Below are 21,348 nucleotides of genomic sequence, written 5' to 3'. Positions count from 1 at the left end.
GGTCCTGTTCAGTTTATATTTAACTGTTAAGGGTTTCAAAATCTGTAACAGAAACTGTGGCAAAAAGTGAGACATTCTGTACAGTGGAAATGGTTATGTCCCCCCAGGCACATCAACTGAAAGTATGCCCCCTCTCCACTCCTTTTTCTAATTCTTGCACTACTCTTCCAATCTAGATGCACCGTACTTTGTAAGAAGCACAAACAATGCACCCAACTCCTCCTCTCAAACTTTCACACGTCTGCAAACTCTTGCTCAAATCAAGCCGCACAACACCTCCGAAAGAGAATCCTTGTCCATTCTGTGCTTTATCAGTGAGGCCCATTATATATCGCTGACACTACATAAACAGTTAAACCTGCGCACAGTGGCTCATTATTAAGAGTTGTAATCAGAGACCTCTTACACTGTGGGGAATAAATGATTTGATTGCCAAGTACTGTGCTAGCTCAAGTACTTTCCCAATGGGTTGCAGCATCATTAGCAATTCTGGAGTATGCAGCATTTAAAAGACAAGAGAAGACGCTTGATAAAACCATAGCTGGGGATTATTTTCTAGACCAAAATATCCTGCAAGCTGTGAAAATTCTATTTCTTGGGATGAATGTTTTGGCGAACCTAATTTTGGTCACCACTAGTCCCAAACATGGGCCCAAATAACGTCTGTCCTTTCTTTTTGTGTCATCCAAGAATTTTTCTATGGACATGTAACACATACTTGCCAACTCTCCCGGAATGTCCGGGAGACTCCCGAAATTCGGGTCGGTCTCCCGTAATCCCGGGAGAACAGGCAAGCTTGACGCATCTCACAATTGCCTGGCCAAAATGACGCGATTCGCTGTAAATTGCGTCATTTTGGCCCGGCCCCCGCGACAAAGCGGCATTTCCATTGCGGGGGGCAGGACCAAAATGACGCGTTTGGCCGCACCCGGCCCTCTAGTCACAACCCTCTCCCGGAATGCACTTGCCGAAAGTAGGCAAGTATGATGTAACAATTACCTCATCCATCCAGTTTGCTGCTTTGAGTTGTTTGGCCCTCTGATGGCTTCTTATAAACAGCGACTCTTAAATGCCTGACACCAGTTTTCATAATGAGCTGGAATTTAGACTGTAAGCTCCATTAGGTGCAGGGACTAATGTGAATGACAAATATTCTCTGTACAGCGCTGTGGAATTGGTGGTGCTATATAAATAAACGGTGATGATGATGGTGATTGATAATAGGGTGCTGATTACTGGTCAAAAAGTTCTACTCAAGGGCATAGTTACTAACTGCTGCTAATTTCCAGACAGCCCAGGTTTTAAAAGTTCGTCCCTGGATATAGCCAAATGACCTCTCCTGCAGTGAAACAGCTGCTACATTACATTCTGCTCAAACATATGTTATTATACTTGTCTAGTGTGTGTCTTGCAGATGTTTACATTATATTACTCTGAAATACAATTAAAATGTTTAAACAAATAACGAGAAAACGTCAAGAAAGCGCAAGCGCTAATGAGCCGCTAATAAAATGAGCAGCGCATCGCATAATATTGGTCCAATCAAGGACCCGTCCATGCGCTATAAGCACCTGTTGCTGGTTTCCTTGTAGGGGGACGCTGGAGGGATATAGCGACCATCTTTAATTTGGGCATTTCACAATGGAGTCGAGCACAAGCGGTGTGCTTCATTTTCATACTGAATACCTCCTATCAAATAGCATCTTCTTATGACAGCTACTTATTTCAGCATGGACTTTCGTGACGAAACCGCCATGACCAGGTTTCCGCTCCAGGCCGCCATCGCGAGAACTGGCGCTGACCACACTCCGGCTAGAACAGCGCCAGCGGGGGCCTTGCGGACGGGAGGTTTTTTTTTTTTTTAGCTGTCTTCATAAAATGCCTGCTCGCGATGTTTTCCTTTTCTCAAGATGGCGTCGATGAGGGAGAGCGACACCGGCCTGTGGCTTCACAACAAGCTGGGCTCGGCGGACGAGCTGTGGGCGCCCCCCAGCATCGCCTCGCTGCTCACCGCCACCGTCATTGACAATGTCCGCCTGTGTTTCCACAACCTGTCCTCCGCCGTCAAGCTGAAGCTGCTGCTGGGGATGCTGCACCTCCCACGCCGCACCGTGGACGAGGTGAGTGTCCCCTGTCCTGCTCCTCCCTCCCTGGGGCGGGAGCTGTGCGCTGAGACTTTCCAGGGTGCAGACACAATAGCTGCAGGTAGAATAGGTGTGGAACTACAAGTCCCAGCAAGTCTCGCCACATTTGAAGGGGGGTTGTTCTCCCCAGCAGAGTCACAGGTTGCTGAGACTTGTAGTTCTTCTTTTTTATGTTGCATTGCCGTCTCACAGCTTCTAATGAGCGACTAAATCGCACCGTGTGGCCGCCTCAGCTCACACACAATGAGTTTCTATTGGACCTTATACCAAATGCAGTCTTACAACCCCCATTAAAGCAGTGTTTATTAACTCCAGTCCTCAGGACCCTCTAAGAGTGCAGGATTGCCAGGTGACCAGTAAAATAATTATACCACCTGCTACACTGTGTCAGTAATGAATACACCTGTGCTCCAATAAGGAGATATGGAAAACATGTACTGCTAGAGGGTCCTGAGGACTGGAGTTATGCATTACACGGTCTGAGCTGCCCGTGTGGACACTCCCTAGGGCTTGCTCATAGAATTAATTCCAAATTGGAGGGATTTGAGTGGAGTGAAGATGCCGCTGCCCCTACTCTGTCAATACAAATATGCAAAATAAATTTTCATTGTTACTACTAAAGATTTTTCTTTGTAAACATGCAAAGTACAAGTTACTTTGTTGCTGTTCCATGCTTGCAGAAAGATGAATAGTACTTTGCAGTACTTTTGATCAAAGTTCAGGGCAGACTCTGCTCCTCTACAGATTTATTTGACAGTTTCTTGCAATTTGTTGGGGTCATGGAACGCATGCAAAGTATGATCATACATAGTTAAACTGTTGTAGACCTCAAATCTGTTTGCATGACTTTGTTATATGATAAAGCTGTTGGGCTTTTTTTCTCATTGTATCTATATGTGCATAGTGACAGTGCTTTAACCTGTGTTAAGTTGGCTTCTGTAGAAGTCTAAAACGTGTAATTCTACTGGTTTGCAGCTTATTAAGAATGAATAGAAGCTTCCTACTGTAGAGTTGTGTGGATGTGGCTTCAGGCTACGTTTGTACTGGTGTTTTTTACATCTGTGATAGGTAAATTTATTAGCTGTAGTAATCTGAATACATTTGTATTGTTTAAATAAACCTTATTAATGTTTGCACATGTCTCCTTGTTTAACTGGCATTCGGTTCCATGAAATCTGGGACTTGTAAATAACTGGCACAAGCAAGTGATGTGCAACATTACATACAGCTGCACCTGTTTTCTTGCACATTAAAGCATTGAATGTTCTCTGAGCCATTTGATGCCACATGCAAAGCAGTTTGCGGAAACCAGAGGAAGTAGCTCAGTTTCTATCAGTTTATAATAAGTTTTTGAAAAATACTGGGCTTTCAATTATGCTGTGCTCAGCAGCAATCAAGTTTCATAACCGTACTGTGAGGTTTTTAGCAGGCAGTTTTAAAGGTTATTTGTGTTTTGTAAGACAAAAATAACTAGTTTCATTTACATTTAAAATAAACCTTGCACATAATCCCAATTTCACAGTCTGCTTATTTTAAGAGATTACTTTTTTTTATTTTTTTTAGAACAACATTTGTCACTACTGACTCCTACATATTTGACTCCTACATTTTGTTGGTCATCAGCTATTTATATAGCGCCACTAATTCCGCAGCGATGTACAGAAAACGCATTCTCATCAGTCCCTGCCCCATTGGAGCTTACAGTCTAAATTCCTTCACATACAAAGACACACATTGACTAGGATCAATTTGATGGCAGCCAATTAACCTACCAGAATGTTTGTGGAGTGTGGGAGGGAACTGGAGCACCCAGAGGAAACCCATGCTAACACGGAGAGAACATACAAACTCCACACAGATACGGCTATGGTCGTGAATTGAAATCCTGACCCCAGTGCTGCGCATCAAGGATTGTCGCAATCCATTCAGTTCAATCAAGTCCTTTTGTGCGCCAAGATGCAATTGTGTACATATCCATAGCAGTTTAAATCTGTATTAACTTTTTGAGAAATTGGCTTTTTAAAATACTAAAATTTGTATATAATTAAAACATTTTAATTACACATATTGCAATATAATTTTGGGAGTGTCACAATACTGGATCTCCTGCTGGCTCACTACCCTGTGCTACTAGCCTTCTCCTGCACTGTAAATGTGTGTACAGATTTAGATACCGTGGCAAATATCGCAACATAAAATACATCCCATAAACTGAGGGAACATACCATACAGAAAACATACCAGATTTGTAGGCACAGATCGTCCAGACAGTTTTAAGCACTTCTACTGGCATAGATCAAGTCCCAATTTACCCCATTTTCGGTGGGCACACACAGATCAGCAGTGATTCAGAATGTTTAACAAGGGTTCTCCTACTCATTCATTCCTGCAGTTGTCACTTCTGAACATTACAGCTGGAACTGTATTCCTCAACCAGTCCTCTCAGTTCTTGTCTCGCAGTAGCTTCCAGGCACTGCTGTTTATGCCCCCTCCAGTGTTGGGTTCTGGGTATCAGGTGAGAGTTATTCTCCTTGGCTGCCCTGATCGGTGGCTCTCACGATGAGCCTCACCTGGGGATGCGTGAAATCGTTGCAAAAGAGTTGATCTAAACAAAATATGGTCCGTCTAACAATTATAACCACCCCCCCCCCATACAAAATAAAGGATAGCTCATCCTCACTATTTCCTGATTCTGTCGCTGCTTAAGATTTGGCTCCAGAGCTGACATTCTAAGGAAGTCTTCAGTTATTCCCTGACTAAGCTCAAAACAAAAACTCACTCTAAATTACTAAGTTATTGTAAAGCGGACATTTAAATGTAACATTGTAACAACCAAGCCTATTTGACGTGTGAATTGATTAAGAACATAAAGACAGAACGCTATTAAGTGGAGTTTAATATAGCAAGGAAAGTCACAATCCTTATAGTGTAATTCCCTATCCCGACTAATTATTTCTACTGATACTCCGACTGCCATATGCTACTTAATAACAGTGTTCGGGGGTAAAATTTAGGTTTACACAGGACTGATATGATGGGCTGCACGATTCCACTCAATGCAAATGTTTGTCTCATGGTGTTCATGAAAAAATAGTTGTCTTTCCAACCATGAACAGACTCGCACGAGTTGCTGTTTCTGACCACAGAGTATAGATATACATTAGACTTTTTCAAATGCCAATAAGGGAACAATGGTTAAAGTTGTAAACTGAACTCTCACTTATAATAAAGTGACCTATTTACACTAGGCATGGATATGTTTTAGTAAGTGTTACAGGCATGTTGAGTCAGTTCTGTGACTCCCCCTAATCTGTCTCCTAGTTGTATATTATAGGTCTACTAGCCTTAAATAACCTTGTCACCCTTTTATAGTATGTTTCTTTGTAGCAACCTGGCAAAACCAGCATAAGCCAAAGTGACTTGACGTCATGCTCTGCGTGTACAGAATGATATCTTGATAGTTAACATTACTAATGTGAAGGGTGTGCAGGTATACCTCTCGCAGCAATAGCACAGCTTTCGACTAGGGCCACATCTGATTTCTTTTTCTTTTTTTCTTTTTTTTTTGCCCTTTACATCCGCTCTAATCATGAAACCTTAAGTTTGTGGAGGCTGTGAACAATTGCAGCGTAGTATTGAGGAGTCCTCTCCCCAAGAACAAGGTTGATTTGAAGACCTACTGGATTACCATCTCCATTCAGATGCTGAATCCAGAGAGTTCAGCTGTTATCATTCTGAGCTTCCTTGGTGACTCCAGCTGTCGCCATAATGTCTGAGGACGTGGGCAACAAGGCTCACTTGCCAGCAATGAGCATGATGCCAAAGAAAAATATTGGGGTCGCAGTTACTCCGAGCTGACCGATAGGCACAGTATTGCCCTTATAGCACAAGGTTTAAATCCTGTTCCAAAACCACACAACAAAGGGAGTTTAGGTGAGATAAAGGGTGAAGGATTTCTACAAAGACTTGTTCATCTTTGGCTTCAACTTCCTGTCTCCCCTCATTCTGACAGTATTGCGCACAGATCTATCTGTTGCTAGTGGTATTTTTAGTGATATTTTATTGATGTGACAATAGCCTCACTCCTTTCCTCAACCAGCTAAAGTTATTCTGCTACTTTATGTATTTATTGTTCTCCCTACCTCTTAGACTGTAAGCTCATATGGTCAGGGTCATCTTTTCTTTGTTTTATGTCATTGAATGTTGTGTATTTGTATCAGAGTCTGTAACAGTTCCCCGGGAAACCAGTGACCTCACAAAGGCATGATGCCACTAAGCAGTGTCATATGTTACAAAAATGTCTGCCTCCGGTGTGTTCAGGCAACTGGTGTACCTGCTACTAATGTTTGTTAGAAAGACACATAACTTGTGGTGATGCCTGAAGGTGTCTTTTTCCTGGGTCTCATCTCTTCCTTGAATGTACTTTTTATGTTTCTATGTTTAACGTGTATGTGTTTAATTATAATTATTTATTTTAAGGTTTATTTTTGTACTAAATTTGTAGCTGTATTTTGCTACTTCAGATTGTACTTGTATGATTCATGCTTGCAATTTGTGCTAGTTTAATTTGTGTTATCTGTATGCTAACTGTCGATGCAGAATATGTGGCGATGTGAATATATAAATGATGATGATGATTGCTGTTCCATGTAGACATCAGCCAACAGCATAGTGACCATGAAAGCCACTTAGTCATTTTAGTTTCTTTCCATCTTGAAGACTGTTAATATAAATACATCTGAACGCCATACACACATGACCAGCGTTAATTAATTTTTGTTTCCAAGTAGCGTTGTCCTTTAGGGACATAAACGTGTTACTTACTGTTGCACCAGCCAATGATGAAACTGGTAGTGGAAGTCAAAATATGACTTGTGAAACCGCAGCGGGAATCATTCTACAAATGGCCATCTCTCAAGTGTAGCAGAAACATGTTATAATGCATAAATTATTACACACAAGATTCCCTAATATGCTCAATTATATTCAGGATGGAAGCACAGTTTGGAGAAATAACAGTTTTGTAGATTGTGGAGGAGTTTATCCATTAAATCTAAAAGGACTGTTTGTGGGTGGGGGGGGGGGGGGTTGTCTGAAGTTGGAGGATAAGCTTGTTTATTAATACCTCAGTCTACCAACTAATGTTGATACAGTGCAATGCATGGACTACACCTAATGCAAAATACTACAAAAGGACTTTTAAAAGTCAATACATAGACTTTAATATAGGCAGAGTAAGAGTCTCTGCAAATAGAACATGAACACAATTTCCTTAATTGCAAGCAAAGGATAGTGACTCTTTTGTTAGGGCATTTCCTAGTCATTGTCCGGAGGGCTGAAGCACCCCACTGTTCTTAAGGTTAACTGGGAGACTGTCGGATATAAGCAGTGACTAGAAAGCTGATAGTCTATATTGAGTTGTTATAAATTCTCAAACTGTCTAGATGGTAAACCGACAACCTAGATGCCTGCTGAGCTGTAAGTGAGGGCTGGGGGGTATAGGGGAGGAGCGATCGTCTGGGTAGTGAAGGTGTTTGGAATTATTCAGACACAGGTTGGTACCACCTGCTGCTTCAGCCTCCACAATATGAAGGAGTTACACACCTATTTGTAACATCTGTTACCTGCATGCAGGGTGCATACAAGTCTCATTGGGGAGAGAAAGCCCTTCAGACCAGGCTCACAGGTTTGTGGCCCAGTCAAGTCCTCTATGGGAGCACAATCAGCAAATTTATAACAAAATCAAACTCATTTATCATGTGCTTTCTCCACATTAAATGGGGTAGACACCGGCCCCCTCCCTGCTTAACGTTGCACTAAGTTGTCGCACTCGGTCGTGTCAATTAATGTAACGTCAAAATCCAACAAACCATTTCACCCTGGGCTTGGGCAGCCTCATCCAGCTCTTCCTAGTTCTTCTGAGGCATCAGCAGAAATGGAGCCCTTATCTGACCCATATACAGTCTATCAACAATTATATACAATTACTGTGGATTCCAAAATATAAATCTGCTAATAAAGTAGAAACCGCTGCATTTTAGAAGTTTTTGCAGTGTTTGTACGTGAATTCCACACACTTTGCGTCTTGAGACGTCTGCCGCTGTTTGTTCTGATAGCAGCTAAATCATAAAACACAGGGTGTCTTTGTGTTGTGTAAACCCCCGTGGAGTCTCTCCTGTAACTCTTGGTCCACTAATTGAGCTGCACAATATAAATGCAGGGTCTTCCCTTATCTGCACTTGTTGCTGCTGAGGATGTTGGGCTTCCTGAGTTTTCTTTGGTGTTGTGAATATATAAAAACTGGGAGGCTTATTTTGAATATTCTATAAGTGATTCATGAATGACATCTGTGAACTGGGCTTTGTACTCATGATGACAGCTGCAAGAAAATCTGAAAACATTAAATGTGATGTAAAGTGTTAGGACATCACTAGTACTGTTGCATCTCAGTCCTGAAGCATTGTTCATGTCTTAGGTTGGTTTTTGTGCAATCTATTATTGGATTCTTTAGTTATGTATTCGCTACTTTTTGCTGTAGTTACCCTTTTCTGGCAGATTTTGTGACTGGTGTGGGTAAAGCCTGGCTTACATCTTGTGGTATTGCGTTCACCTGTCTGGAAAGCTAACTTCTTAATGATATGTCGCGTTTCTTTTTACAGATGAAGATGGCACTGACAGAAATTATCCAGCTCGCCACGCTGGACTCGGACCCCTGGATTTTAATGGTAGCCGACATCCTAAAATCCTTCCCGGACACTGGTTCATTAAACCTTGACCTTGAGGAACAGAATCCAAATGTACAGGATATTTTAGGAGAGCTCAGAGAGAAAGGTGCGATTGTCTCCAGATTATATTTCCCTTCTTTGTTGTATTTAGTGGTGGATGTCATTAGTCTTCCTGCACCACACTGTAACTTTCCCTTCTTTCATTACCAGTGGGTGAATGTGAGGCTTCTGCTATGCTGCCCTTGGAATGCCAGTACCTAAACAAGAACGCCCTCACCATGCTGGCTGGACCACTGACTCCACCAGTCAAACATTTCCAGTTAAAGCGGAAGCCAAAAAGTGCCACACTCAGAGCGGAGCTTTTACAAAAATGTAAGTGTGCCACCGCTCTGCCAGAAGCGAGGTGTATTTCCATACGTAAATCTGACATGTGAAATATTAGTAAGTGACTAGTTAAACACCGGAGCACTTACATACTGAGATTTGCTTTGGGTTCCATTTAGACCAGGTAAATGAAGTACCACAAAAGAACTTTGGAAGAAAAGACCTGACTAGTATCGGCATTGACCTTCACTACTGTCCTTTTTCATTACTAAATCATTCATTTCGTCTCGCATTGCATGCAAGAATAAACATAAATTACAGGTGAACATTACACTTCCTGAGACACTGTCCAGTTGTAGTTGATCCACTTGTTGTGTAATCAAGGGTTAACGCTGCTTTTATTTCCATAGCCACAGAAACTGCCCAGCAGCTGAAGAAGACGGCCGGCGTGCCATTCCATGCCAAGGGGAGAGGCCTGGTCAAAAAACTGGACACCACAAGTGAGTTTGGTCTTCGGGAACTGAACGTTTTGAGAGAACTCTCAGCATCAGTGTAAACAAGTATTTGGTCACCCCAGATTAGCCGTACCCTGCATCTTCTGGGATATGTCAAATACTGGGAGCTATTGATGCTAATTCTATTAATTAAAATGAGGACACTGGAAATTGGGACTGGTCTCCAAAAAACAGGCCATACTTGAGCCCTAGTGATCTGCATACAGCCAACTAATGATTCATTGGTCTCTGCAGGAATGGACCCTGTGGCTTACAGCCTCTGCTCTGCTAATAAAAGCCCCTTTCCCCCCCCCCCCCCCACCCAATGCTTTCAATATCAGACAGGAGAAGAATGTTTAATTACTCGTATTGGTTCCTTCCACAGTGGAACACTAAACGGTTTAAAAACACTGGGAGAACATACAAACTCCACACAGATAGGACCCTGGTCAGAATACAACTATTGTCGTCCAGTCATCGTAAAGCTAATGCTAAAACATGTCTACACCAAGCTCCCCCAGTTCCTATTACTGTATGATGTGGAGTAGAAACATGCATTGATGTCAGCAAATGTTTGTTTAAATACTAATATGATGGTGTTTGCAGGACCTTTACATGATTGCCTCTTCCAGTGGCATCATGTGGGACTTCATATAAAAGAAATGTGGGTCTGTGTGTATAGTTGTACTTTATTTAGAAGTCCTCTCCACTGTATTTCAACTACTTTTTCTTTCTTTCTTTCTCCACAACAGCTCCCCTGAAAGGTATACCGAAGCAGGCACCATTTAGGAGCCCTACAACCCCTAGTGTGTTTAGTCCAACTACCAACAGAACACCTCCTATAGCACCCTCCAGGACGCCCCTCCGCAGGGAGAGAGGAGTGAAGGTAGGTACAGCGCCAGTGCAGAAATCCTGACTCTTTATTTGTGTCCTCTTTTATTTATGGCTTGTGTTGGAATTGAAAAGAAAATGTAATAATTTGTTTGTGCGACTGACATGGAGCTTTGTCCTTTGGACAAGATGCTCATCACCGCATCTATGCCAGTAAATTAAACCTGTTTAATACAAAGCTTGCACAATGAGTAAATGCAAAAGTGTCCGTTTTCCAGTTCTTGGGTCTTTCTGACTTGAATATGATGGGAGCCGGGAGAGAAGCTAAGAGAAGAAGGAAAACTGTGGGTGAGTACTGCTCATGTTCTCAAGTCAGATCTCTGGCTGCTTGTTCTTGTGTGCCGTGGCCTTTAAGGTTCTTGGGATATTTATTTTTTTTATTCACTTTAATAAACTGCTTAAGTTTGCAGCGTCAGCTTGCCGTAGGCTAGTTATGTTTTAAGTGGTACCTGTCTGTTCCTTGACTCTTGTGGGAGAAGTTAGATGATGGGTGAGAAATTAAAAAGGTTAATAACTTTGACGTTAACGGACTGATAACCCAATATAACGATTGCCCCTTTGCCCTGGTCTAATGTAGATATTAAATAGTGCATGTATAAAATATTATAGTTCACTTGGTATCTGTGATGACACCTTGCTCTTGATTCTCTTTTCTGCCCCATAATCCCTTTGTCTCCTACTTTTGCTGAACCATTTTTCAAGTGTATATGCCCTCCTAATGTGTGATGATCCTCTCGCAAAATAGCTGTGGGCTGTGGCAATAGTATAACAGGTAGCAGACACATACATCTGAGCTTAATCATATCCTGCCCAAAGGCAGAGCATAAAGTGATGTAGCCTGTACTAGGCACATCTAAGCAGTAACATTGAGGATACAGTCATTTTTAATGGCAAGGAAAAGTATTTATTGAAAAAAATAAAATGCCATTGATATGATTGAGAGTCAGAGTGACATATTTGCTCCTTGTGGTGGCAATACTTTATAATTCATGCATGCTGCAGGGCTGCATGCCCAGTATGCAGTCTGGTCGGTTCTTGGTACAGAGCATTTCTCTGGCTCCTGGACGGCTCTGAGAATCTTCCTACATTCACTCTGGTTGCTCAGAACAAAAACGTGAACAGTTCCATCAAGCAATAAAACCAGCTTCTGGTAGTTTAATGCCTGACTGTTTAATGTAGCCTACGTTTAATCTGCCGTCCCTAAATTATACTCATGCGTGACTTTTTGGAATTTGAATTTTGGAAACGAGATGCTGCAGGAAAACGCTTGCATTGTCTTACTATGTGATAACATGCGATGTGTGTTCACACTTCCGCTTTTCCATTTGCAGAAGCGGACACTGTTGAAAAGCCTCAAAAAGAAGAGACTGTTGTGGAAAGCGCTACCCCTGATTATGCTGCTGGTCTGGTCTCTACACAAGTATGTGTTTTTTGTTTTGGGGTTTTTTTTTTTGGGGGGGGGTCCCTGCTATTTTTGTTTGTAATTTTGAGGTGTGTATAGAAAATGATTATCATACACATTATTATGGTAGTTCCAATAGTATAAATATCTGGTATACAGAATAAGCCGTAAGCTAACATAGACTAATCTCTGGTATGTTACTCTCTCTACTTGTACCCCTGAAAGGAATTAGAAAGGTTTAGAATATTCAACCTTCAGCCTGATGCCTTTTTTTGCTGTGTGTACCAAAGTGGGCCCAGTGTTCACGTAGTTGGGCTGACATGACCCGGTCATGTTGTGCATCAGTCTTGTCAAATCAACACTTGCATGCTCTGTTTGTCTTCTGCCGCACAAGAGCTACAACACTGTTCCTAATATCCCACAATATACATGTGCACAAAGTTCCCATGTCACGTTGCTACTAAATCACAACTACTTTGATATTGTCTGTAGATCTTGTCGGCCTCCTTATTTCTAAAAACCTCCTGTGTCCTTCTATATAGCACACTGGTCTGGGATCTCTGACTAATCGTAAAATGTTTTGCCATATTTTCAGTGTGCCAAGTTCCTGCAGAATGAGAGCGCCCTTCCCTCTACAAGTTACCTGCCAGCAACCCCCAGTGTGGTGCCATCCTCCTCCTACATACCAGCGTCTGAGACTACACAAGGTGGGTCATTTATAGGGAAACATGCCCAGGAATAGAATTGTCGAGCCCAATGTTTGCTCTAGTAGCCCTTGGTAGAATTGTATTGTATTTTTGGATGTCATCGAAACCCCCAAATAGATGACTCTCTATGCAGTAGTGATGAATCACTGAATTCAATTATAATTGTTTCCGATATGACCTTTTAAATGACCATCTCTGAATAAGTTGGTGTATTGCTTGTAGGTTTGATGTACATCATATGTCCACATTATTTCATTGTCTTGATATGTTTAGTGATTTGTTTTTTTTTCTCTTGTGTGTATCTGTTCAGCTGGGTCTGTTCGAGAAGCTTTACAAACGAGACAAGCAGAGGAGCCCACACCTCCCAACAATACTCTTCCTACCCAGTTTAAACAGCGAACGCCAATGTATCACAGCAACCTCAATGCCACAGTCACGGCTCCCACTCCTGCAGCCACCCCCGCCTCTCCACTGACCCCTGCAGCACAAGCTCCTCAGATCGTCACTCAAACACAACCTCAGCCCAGGAAAAAACTCTCCCTTACGGTAAGAGCAAACAATGCTCTCTGCTCTATCAAATCATGGTTTAGTATGGGAGCCTATTTACTCATGAGAAAAGACAACCTGTAATAGAGATTATCCAGAATTATGTGCTACTTGACAGTAGATTGCAGAACTTTCAGACTTTGTGGGTCTTGGTCCTAGGAACGAAGAGAACACGGTAATGGGACTGACCCATTAGGAGGTAAACGATTAAAAGCCTGAAGCTCCTCCCCTCAAGTTCTAACAAAGCATCATATGAAAATGGTACCTCCTTCCGGTGGGCTTACCCCAGAAAGGCAAAGCCTGCTAGAATTGGACCTCTGAGCATCCCGTCAGGCTGCTGCTGACAGTGTCCCCAGGCTCTCTGATTTGGGGTGAAGGCTGTTAGTAAATGATTTAGACTTCAGTGTGATTTGTTCTCAGCTAAGTAACTACTTCTGTGCTGTTATTCTGGAGGGTCGTGAGCTTGTTAAAGTTGATGAATTTGTCACTTATGCACTTGATGGATACTCAATGGTTAGGAGCAAGTTTGGTTTATTTATAACCACTCTATTTGGATTGATATTACAGATGTGACCTTTATGTTTATTTGTTGTTGTTGTTGTGAGCTTGTTAACCTTAACCATATCTAACCTCCGTCCTAGCTTCTGTAAATGCAAGTGGTGAAACTCATGATTGTCTGTATTGTTTACAGGAAGAACAAGTGTGCGCTGCACAAGAAATGTTGAAGACTGCAAACAAAATTACAAAGTCAGAGAAGGCTCTAATGCTTGGCTTTATGGCGGGTTTAAGAGGTAAGTGATGGGGCTAATGTGTGGATATGCGCCCTCTAGTGGTCACGCTGGTTCTAGTCGTTCATATAATGGTTACAACCGGCAATGTGTAATTGGTTGGCGTTACTGGGATCACTATTTAAAAAGGAAAAAAAAAAAAAAAGGGCCCATGTTGTATGGCTTACACTACGCTTGACTTCTGAATTTTCCCTAAGGAGAATGCTCTAAGTTGTGATTATCAAAAGGAAATTCTCCTGTTTGCTACAGATACAATTTGAAAAAAGTGCAGGAAATTGCTGGGTATCCTCTAGATCTTGGGTGTGCTGGACATATTATATTGTCCTCTCTACTATGCCATACACCCACCACGTCGCCTGCCAAAACCCAATGAGATGGGTTGTAGAAAGGACTTTATATAGTATAGCAAAGACTTTTGTGGCTGCAATTTAATAACTGCTAGAGAGTATGTGTGTTGCAAATGATTAGACCCAGGATAACTTTTATATTTGCAAAGCGGTCCCTTTTGGGTCTCTTGCTGATGTGACTTGTTTTTAATTGTGTTTTATGAGTAATGCTTCCATTTACTTAAAAAAAAAAATCCTTGAAATTTAAATTTTTCTATTGTCTGTGCAGAGAATCCCTGCCCGGAACAGGGTGACGTTATCCAGATTAAACTACGGGAAGACACAGAAGTCATACAGAAAGGAGACGGTACAGGCAGCACCACGATGATTGTCGATACGGTTTTTGAAATGAACTATTCTACCGGCAAGTGGACCAAGCTAAAAAAATACAAGCCCTTAACCAACGTCTCATAGGGGCATTCCAGACAACAAACTGTGGACCAAAGTCAGACTTGGAAGTTGGGTTCAGTACAAAAGTCACCGTCCAGTTGAGAGAGTTCCCTCTGCCGTGACTGGAATTCAGGGAGGGATTTCTGCTACGTTTTCAATGGTTCATTTCTCTCACCTGAATAAAACACAATGACCCATTCCTGCAAACTCAGCCCTGTCTGAAAATGGAAAGCTGGCCAGTTTTGTATTATTGAAACCGATTTTAAAACGTGTTCCACAATCGGGATGCAGATTCTCACACTTGAAACAGATTTTCTTTTTTGTAGGTTTCGTTTCTTGTTTTGTTTTTCAGTGATCTATAAATCTGTGGCTCTGCCTTCAGGCAGAAGAAATAGTGGCACACAATATTCAGCGTTGTGGGGTTTTCTTTTTCTATTTAATCTTCTGGAGTATTTCAATGACATTCAAAAGGTACAATGAAAGTATTGAACATACAACAAGGATGAAGGTCTAGCTTACTGTAGTTCGCTGTAACCTAACTTTATTTTTTTTATCTTTATTCTGTGTGAGCACCTCTATGCTGGCCATCGAGCTACTGCTTCATTCTGCTGTACAAAATTTCTCTTTCCTGGTTAAGTACAATCATAAGGGCCTAGTCGTATAGTGATGCCTGGGATATTCGATGTGGAGTCCAAGATTACAAGCGTAAAATTTGAATGTTACCATTATTATTACCTTTTTATTTATCTAGTGCCAGCATAGCCTGCGGCACTTTACAATCGGACCATCATTTGTTAGGTAGACCAGAAAGGACAGGGATGCCTTTAAATTAATGCAATGAGACTTTTGTGAGAAGATTACTTAAACACATGTAGCCAATACCAACCAATTTGGTCAATCAATTGCAAATTCACTAGGAGCCAGTGATATTGCTGAGCAACACGATAGAGGCAGCCATTTTGTTCATTAAACCAAATTTTCATTGCGACTACGTTCCCTAGAAACCGGTATAATCGCTGATGGAAAGGGATAGTCATTGTCACGGAGTCCTAGCGAATTGGTAGGCTGTATTCTTAGCTTAGAAAATAGCTGGTTCCACTGCATGTAAATAGGTGCACCTTTAAGATGTTCACCTTAATTTAAACATGGACCACTCCTTATGTACTGCATTTTTAGCGGACCGCTGCCACTCTAATGTAAGAGAGAGAGGGGTTCAGTGGGTCACTTGAGGGTTTAGATTTGGAAACGATCGACCACTGTACCTGGATCTTGTGCCTTCTATGCACCTCTTTGATCCTTTACATGAGTGGGTGGGCACAGACCAAACATGCCGTGGTAATGTGTGTGTGTGTGTGTGTGTGTGTGTATTGGGCAATACTACAGACGCTGCCTTGTTTTTGCTCCCCCCCCCCCCCCCCCATTCACATTTTAGCAAGATAAATAAAAAAAAAAACGGCCACTGCAAGATACATCCTATTATATATTTTTTTTTTGTCACAAATTTGACTTATAAAAGATTTCGTGGTAAGTTTGGTCTTCACCGTTCTTCACTAAAACGCTGGCTTTTAGGACTCTATTAGTGCACAGATATTGGTTGTGAAACTGGAATTACACTTTGCATAGCAATGGGAGAACCACAAAGTATTTACACTGTTTTCAGCATTACTTTTTTACATTTTTTTTTTTATTTTTTTTTGTTTTTTTCCCTGTATGACAAAGACAAACCATATTGCACTACAACTGTTTGAATTGCATATTTGGTATACGAATCATACCTGAGACACCATTAATGTAATGAGCTCTGCAGATGCTGCTACCTCACTGCAGTTCAATGTGTGAACCGTCTCGGGTCCCGCTGGCTCCTGACAAAATTGGTGAAATGTTGTAACAATTGCTAATTTCACTCTTGGGTTTTAATGGTTTTGCATTAAATACAATGAGTGGTGGAGGCAGCCTCTACAAGGAGGTTACAAGTAAGACTTCTTGGCTTCTATTGCTGGATCACTATTTTATGTCCTCGAATCAAACAGCCAGTTCCGAAAAATACTGCAACAGGCTCCATCATTGGACTGTTTGGAGCCATTCTAAAATCCAAAGCTTTAAAAATATAAAAAAAAATATTTTGTAAAATTGATAGCATAGCTGATGTTTTCTAATTTTATTTTATTATTTTTAATACAGTTGTATAGAAGTCTGCCATCTTTTGCTCATTTTCGGTGCATCAGTGTGTATAATAAAAGTTTAGATTTTCTAAGAATTGAATTTTTGTTTATTCCATCGGGATTTTTTGTTTTTGGTGTCTTTTATCTAGCAACCGTTTGGGGGTGAGGGGGGTGGGGGGGGGCATGGAGCATAGAAGTGGATGCAGGAGTTTGGGTACTTTGAGAATTCCAACTCAAGTCTCTGTTCTGCCCATGTATTCCCCTGGCTGGTTTAAGTTCCTTGGTAAGCGGGATGATATTGTTTTTATTTATTTATTTTTTTTTGTATTTGTACTGCCAGTGCCAGCATTAAAACTTTTTTATTTTGTTTTATTTTCATAGTTATTTGGAAAGATTAGCTGCCAGTACAGTATCAGCTCCTCACTCTGTTTACCATACTGTGTGTTATAAACAGAGTAGATGCTGAAAAAACACCTAATACTGCTACCTCCTATATTCAATAAATTCAGACCTCCCAGAGGGGGACCCTGGTCACTACTGCCGCAGGAAGTGACTGCATACCATGTGTGGTTAAACCCATTTCTGCAGGCAACCATTTCATACACTAAACCTAGCTCTGGAGAGACGGCAGCATTACAGGTTCCATTCCTCGGTAGGTAGTCACCGAAATCTGCACTAAGTCTGTGTGTACCATCCGATGCTGCATAGGGTCAGGTGAGTTGCTGTGTATCTGGTCTCTTGCTAGGCACAGACAGGCGGCTGATCTGTAATCGACTTTGGTCTAACAGTACGGGACCCAGAAGGGGCGAATCCTTCTCCTGTCTGTTGTTTTTCCTCCTTGACAGGCTTTTCCTCACCCATAGAAGCCTGCTATAAGCCTAGCAGACTAAAGATTCAAGGCTGCTGTCTCCAAACTCCTTCCTCCAGATGAGGAAGTAATAGAATCATTTTATGTGCATGTATTGTATATTGTGAAGTCTTGTCTGGGTGTAGTTTTTCTCTCAATGGTTGTGTATTACAGCTGTCCACTTTTTTTTTTTTTTTCTTCTTCCCCCTCTCTCTCCTGTCATGTCTGACAAAAGGTGTAATTCCAGATCTGTATCTGGTAGAGTGATTTCAGTGAAGTTTTTCACATGTTCAAATTGTTAGGAAAAATTTGGTGCTGGTCAGAGGTGGAATACTTTTGTACATCATGTGCCGCAGAGGCCCGTTCGCCAGTTGCGCCCACAGATGGTAGCCCAAGCTGGTTTCCCCCAGGCAAGTGGAAAGTCACTGGCAAATTCCATTGCTAAACTTGCTCAGCTGGTTAGTCGCCTTAGGGGGCAGAGTGAGGAGAATGTTCCCTTGATATCTCCCCTCTTAATTATTCTGGTACTGAACCCAGCTCTGTGTCTTGTCCAACCTCCTGAGATGAGCTGCTATGGACCTAGAGTTTGGCCAAGTCCATTAAGGACTTGGTAAGGGTGTATTCAAAAAGGTTTTGAAATCCACTGTGGGTAAGCAGACTAATGCCTTAATTCTGATTTAACCCAGATCATGTGAATTTCCTGACTTGCTTTTTCTCTCTGGGAAGGTAAAGTACCAGAAGAATTGATCTTGGAGGAATCTTCATACCTATATAATTCTCCATTTGCATTCGTTCAATTTGCACAGTTCCACTCGAAGTTCCAGATCAAACTATTGGCCAAGTGGTACAAATTGCACTCTCCTATCAATTCATTGTTGTCCCCAAGTATGTGGCTATCACTCTGGTGGCTGAGAAGAGACAACTTTACCAAAAGTCTTCCATTCATGGTTTGGGGACTGGACAGTTACAATAGATGCCACTACAGGGCTGGTGTGTGGGCAGTGGCGCTTCAGTACCGTTTACAGGGGCTATAGTTCCAGCAGGAGTCAAGATTACCAAGGGATGTTCTGGAAATGAGAGCAGTCTCAAACGTTTTTGTTGGGTGCCAGCCTATTCTAAGGGGAAGTGCAAATCCACAGCAGTGGTGTACATCAATCACCAAGAGGAAACTAAGAGCTTTCTGATGAAAAGTCAGAGGAGATCATGCACTGGATGGAACTCAATATTACGAAGATATTGACTGTGTATTTGTTATGTTTGCTTACATTATTAAACACCTGTGTATATCTAGTCTACAAGAATAGCACAAAGCAGTGTTTTTGATAAGACCATACATGTGCATTCAACGTGTTTCATATTTGTGACCTTATTGTAAGTAAATATATATTTACTGCAAATGCACCAACAAAACCACACATTTTTGCCAGCATTGTTCTACCTTTTATTTAAATTTCTTGGCCGTATCGCTGCAGGGACCTAATATGTTTCAGTTTGTACTACAGCAAAAGCTTTTAAGACGACAGTATGGCTTTCAAATGTCGCTGCCTGAATGGTTGGTCTTCCACAAATTCAAAACATGTCTAGTGTGTGTGTATATGAATCGCTTGACCAATCGGAACGTCGGTCACAGGTACAATCGTAGATAACACATAGGTCAGAAAATTCTCCATTGTGCACATAGCCTAGTGCTGTACATCCCGGAGATTAGTCCTTTCATCCAGAAGTATTCATACAGATGGTCAAAAGGTTGGGTCAACCAGATTTTAACACGATAGCATCTCGGTTGAGCCGAAAAGTAGACCAGTGTTCAAAAATGAGACTCAAAGGTGGCTCTAGTAGACTCCATGTTGGTGCCATTGAATGTTTGACTGATTTACCGGTTTCCTGTGGTGGCAATACTAGTAAAAATTCTAAATTTTAAAGGGAAAAGGTACAAGCAATTCTAGGTGGGTTTAACAAGTGCATGTTGAAGCCATGATTCTTAACGCAAAAGGGTTTTCTAGCAGTGAGGTGGAGACTATGCTTAATAGAAAACTAACTTTAGCTAAAAACTACCATAAAGTAGGAAAGATCTATATATCTTGGTGTGAAGAAAAAAGGATTTTCTACGTCTTCCTTTTAGATTATCTGGATTACTTCACTTCTTCCAGGAAGGTTTGGACAGTGGTTTAAGACTTTGCGCCTCAAATTTTCAGGTCGCAGCCTTGTCAGTCGTCTTTCACAGGAGACTGGCACTGGTCTACTGGTTTTTTGTTTTGTTTTTTTTATACAGGGAGATCTAATGTTCAGCCTCCATATATTCCTGGGGATGCTCTTTGGGGGTGTAAACTGACTTATTTGCTTTAGAACAGCCTCCATTTGAACCCTTGGGCTCTGGAAATTAAGCAACTTACTTGGGATGTTTTTTTCTTTTCGCCATCTCTATAGTAAGAAGAGTCTGAGATAGGAGCTCTCTCCCACCTAAATATAGTTCTTCCTAAAGTCAGTCTGTCGTTCCTCTGATGTAGACTATTCAGCTCTGTCTCTAGATCATGTTAGGCCTCTAAAAATTTACCTTGAGAGAACTTCTAATTTACTTAAGACAGGAGACGACCTGGTCCTCTATGATGCTCTTAAGAGACGTTGGCCTGCAACTAAATAAACGGTTGCCAGATTGACGACCACAGTCATTTGACAGACATAATTTGGAGCAGGTAAATAGATTCTGGGAAATGTGAGAGCACCCTCCACCAGGTCTGAGGTTGCCACTTGGGCATTACAGCATGGGGCCTCGGCAGATCAGATGGCCACCTGGTCATCTGTCCAAATGCTCTATAGGTTCCTTATTCTCAATTCCAAGGATGAACGCTTGAATGTAAAGTTTGCATTTGGCAGCTTCAGAGTAGCCCCTCCCATTAGGCCGTTGCTTAAAGTGCCCAAACTCCTGCACTTGTCTTTATACCTCATTGTTTCAGTGTCCACCTATTGATTTTGAGAAAAGGATTTAACACAAGTACAAAAATCTTTCTTTTTATTTTCAGGTTGAATGTCCAATTCCATTATAAAGATTTAATGTGTGATAGGTCTCTCGGCTGTAATAAAATACACTGAGAAGTGTCTGTATAAACCTAAATGTTTTTATTTATTATATTTTTTTTCTGTTTAGCCATCCCCAGGTACTGGGTCCTCCAGTGTGGTTTGTCCATACAATCTGAATGTTTTATGGAAATTACTAATGTATTTTTGACCAATTGCACCCATCTCTGTTCTGCTCATCTGACCTGCAGTCTCCAGTAATCTTGTGCACACAGAGCACATGGGTTGTTATTTTGAATATTGAAGTTATGCCATAACCCAGCCATCATCGTGTTTGTGGTCATGTGTACCTATGGGCACTTTTAAGGCATACAAGTTGTGTTCATAGGTGTATGTGAAAGCACAAATGAGTAGGGAGTCATTAATCTCTCTGGTGAACTCTGTCTGCACAGGCAATCACAGAATACAGAGCAATCTTTTTTTCGCATCTTAAGACAGCTGTAAGTTGACAGTGAGACTCTCTGTGG

General features: G+C 41.6%; 1 protein-coding gene across 1 annotated transcript; it reads left to right on the top strand.

Annotated features, from left to right (window-relative positions):
• The first annotated feature begins 1,642 nt into the window (after nucleotides 1–1,642).
• On the top strand, nucleotides 1,643–17,054 carry NELFA (negative elongation factor complex member A). The gene is made up of 11 exons (XM_075194196.1): nucleotides 1,643–2,120; nucleotides 8,804–8,975; nucleotides 9,080–9,241; nucleotides 9,604–9,693; nucleotides 10,440–10,573; nucleotides 10,797–10,866; nucleotides 11,910–11,998; nucleotides 12,576–12,687; nucleotides 12,998–13,233; nucleotides 13,925–14,024; nucleotides 14,637–17,054. The coding sequence occupies exons 1-11, from the start codon at nucleotides 1,911–1,913 to the stop codon at nucleotides 14,819–14,821; spliced, it is 1,560 nt and encodes a 519-aa protein (XP_075050297.1). The 5' UTR covers nucleotides 1,643–1,910; the 3' UTR covers nucleotides 14,822–17,054.
• The last annotated feature ends 4,294 nt before the right edge of the window (nucleotides 17,055–21,348 follow it).

Source organism: Mixophyes fleayi, chromosome 1 (assembly GCF_038048845.1).
Source record: "Mixophyes fleayi isolate aMixFle1 chromosome 1, aMixFle1.hap1, whole genome shotgun sequence".
Lineage (NCBI taxonomy): Eukaryota > Metazoa > Chordata > Amphibia > Anura > Limnodynastidae > Mixophyes > Mixophyes fleayi.
This window is presented reverse-complemented; position numbering and strand designations above follow the sequence as displayed.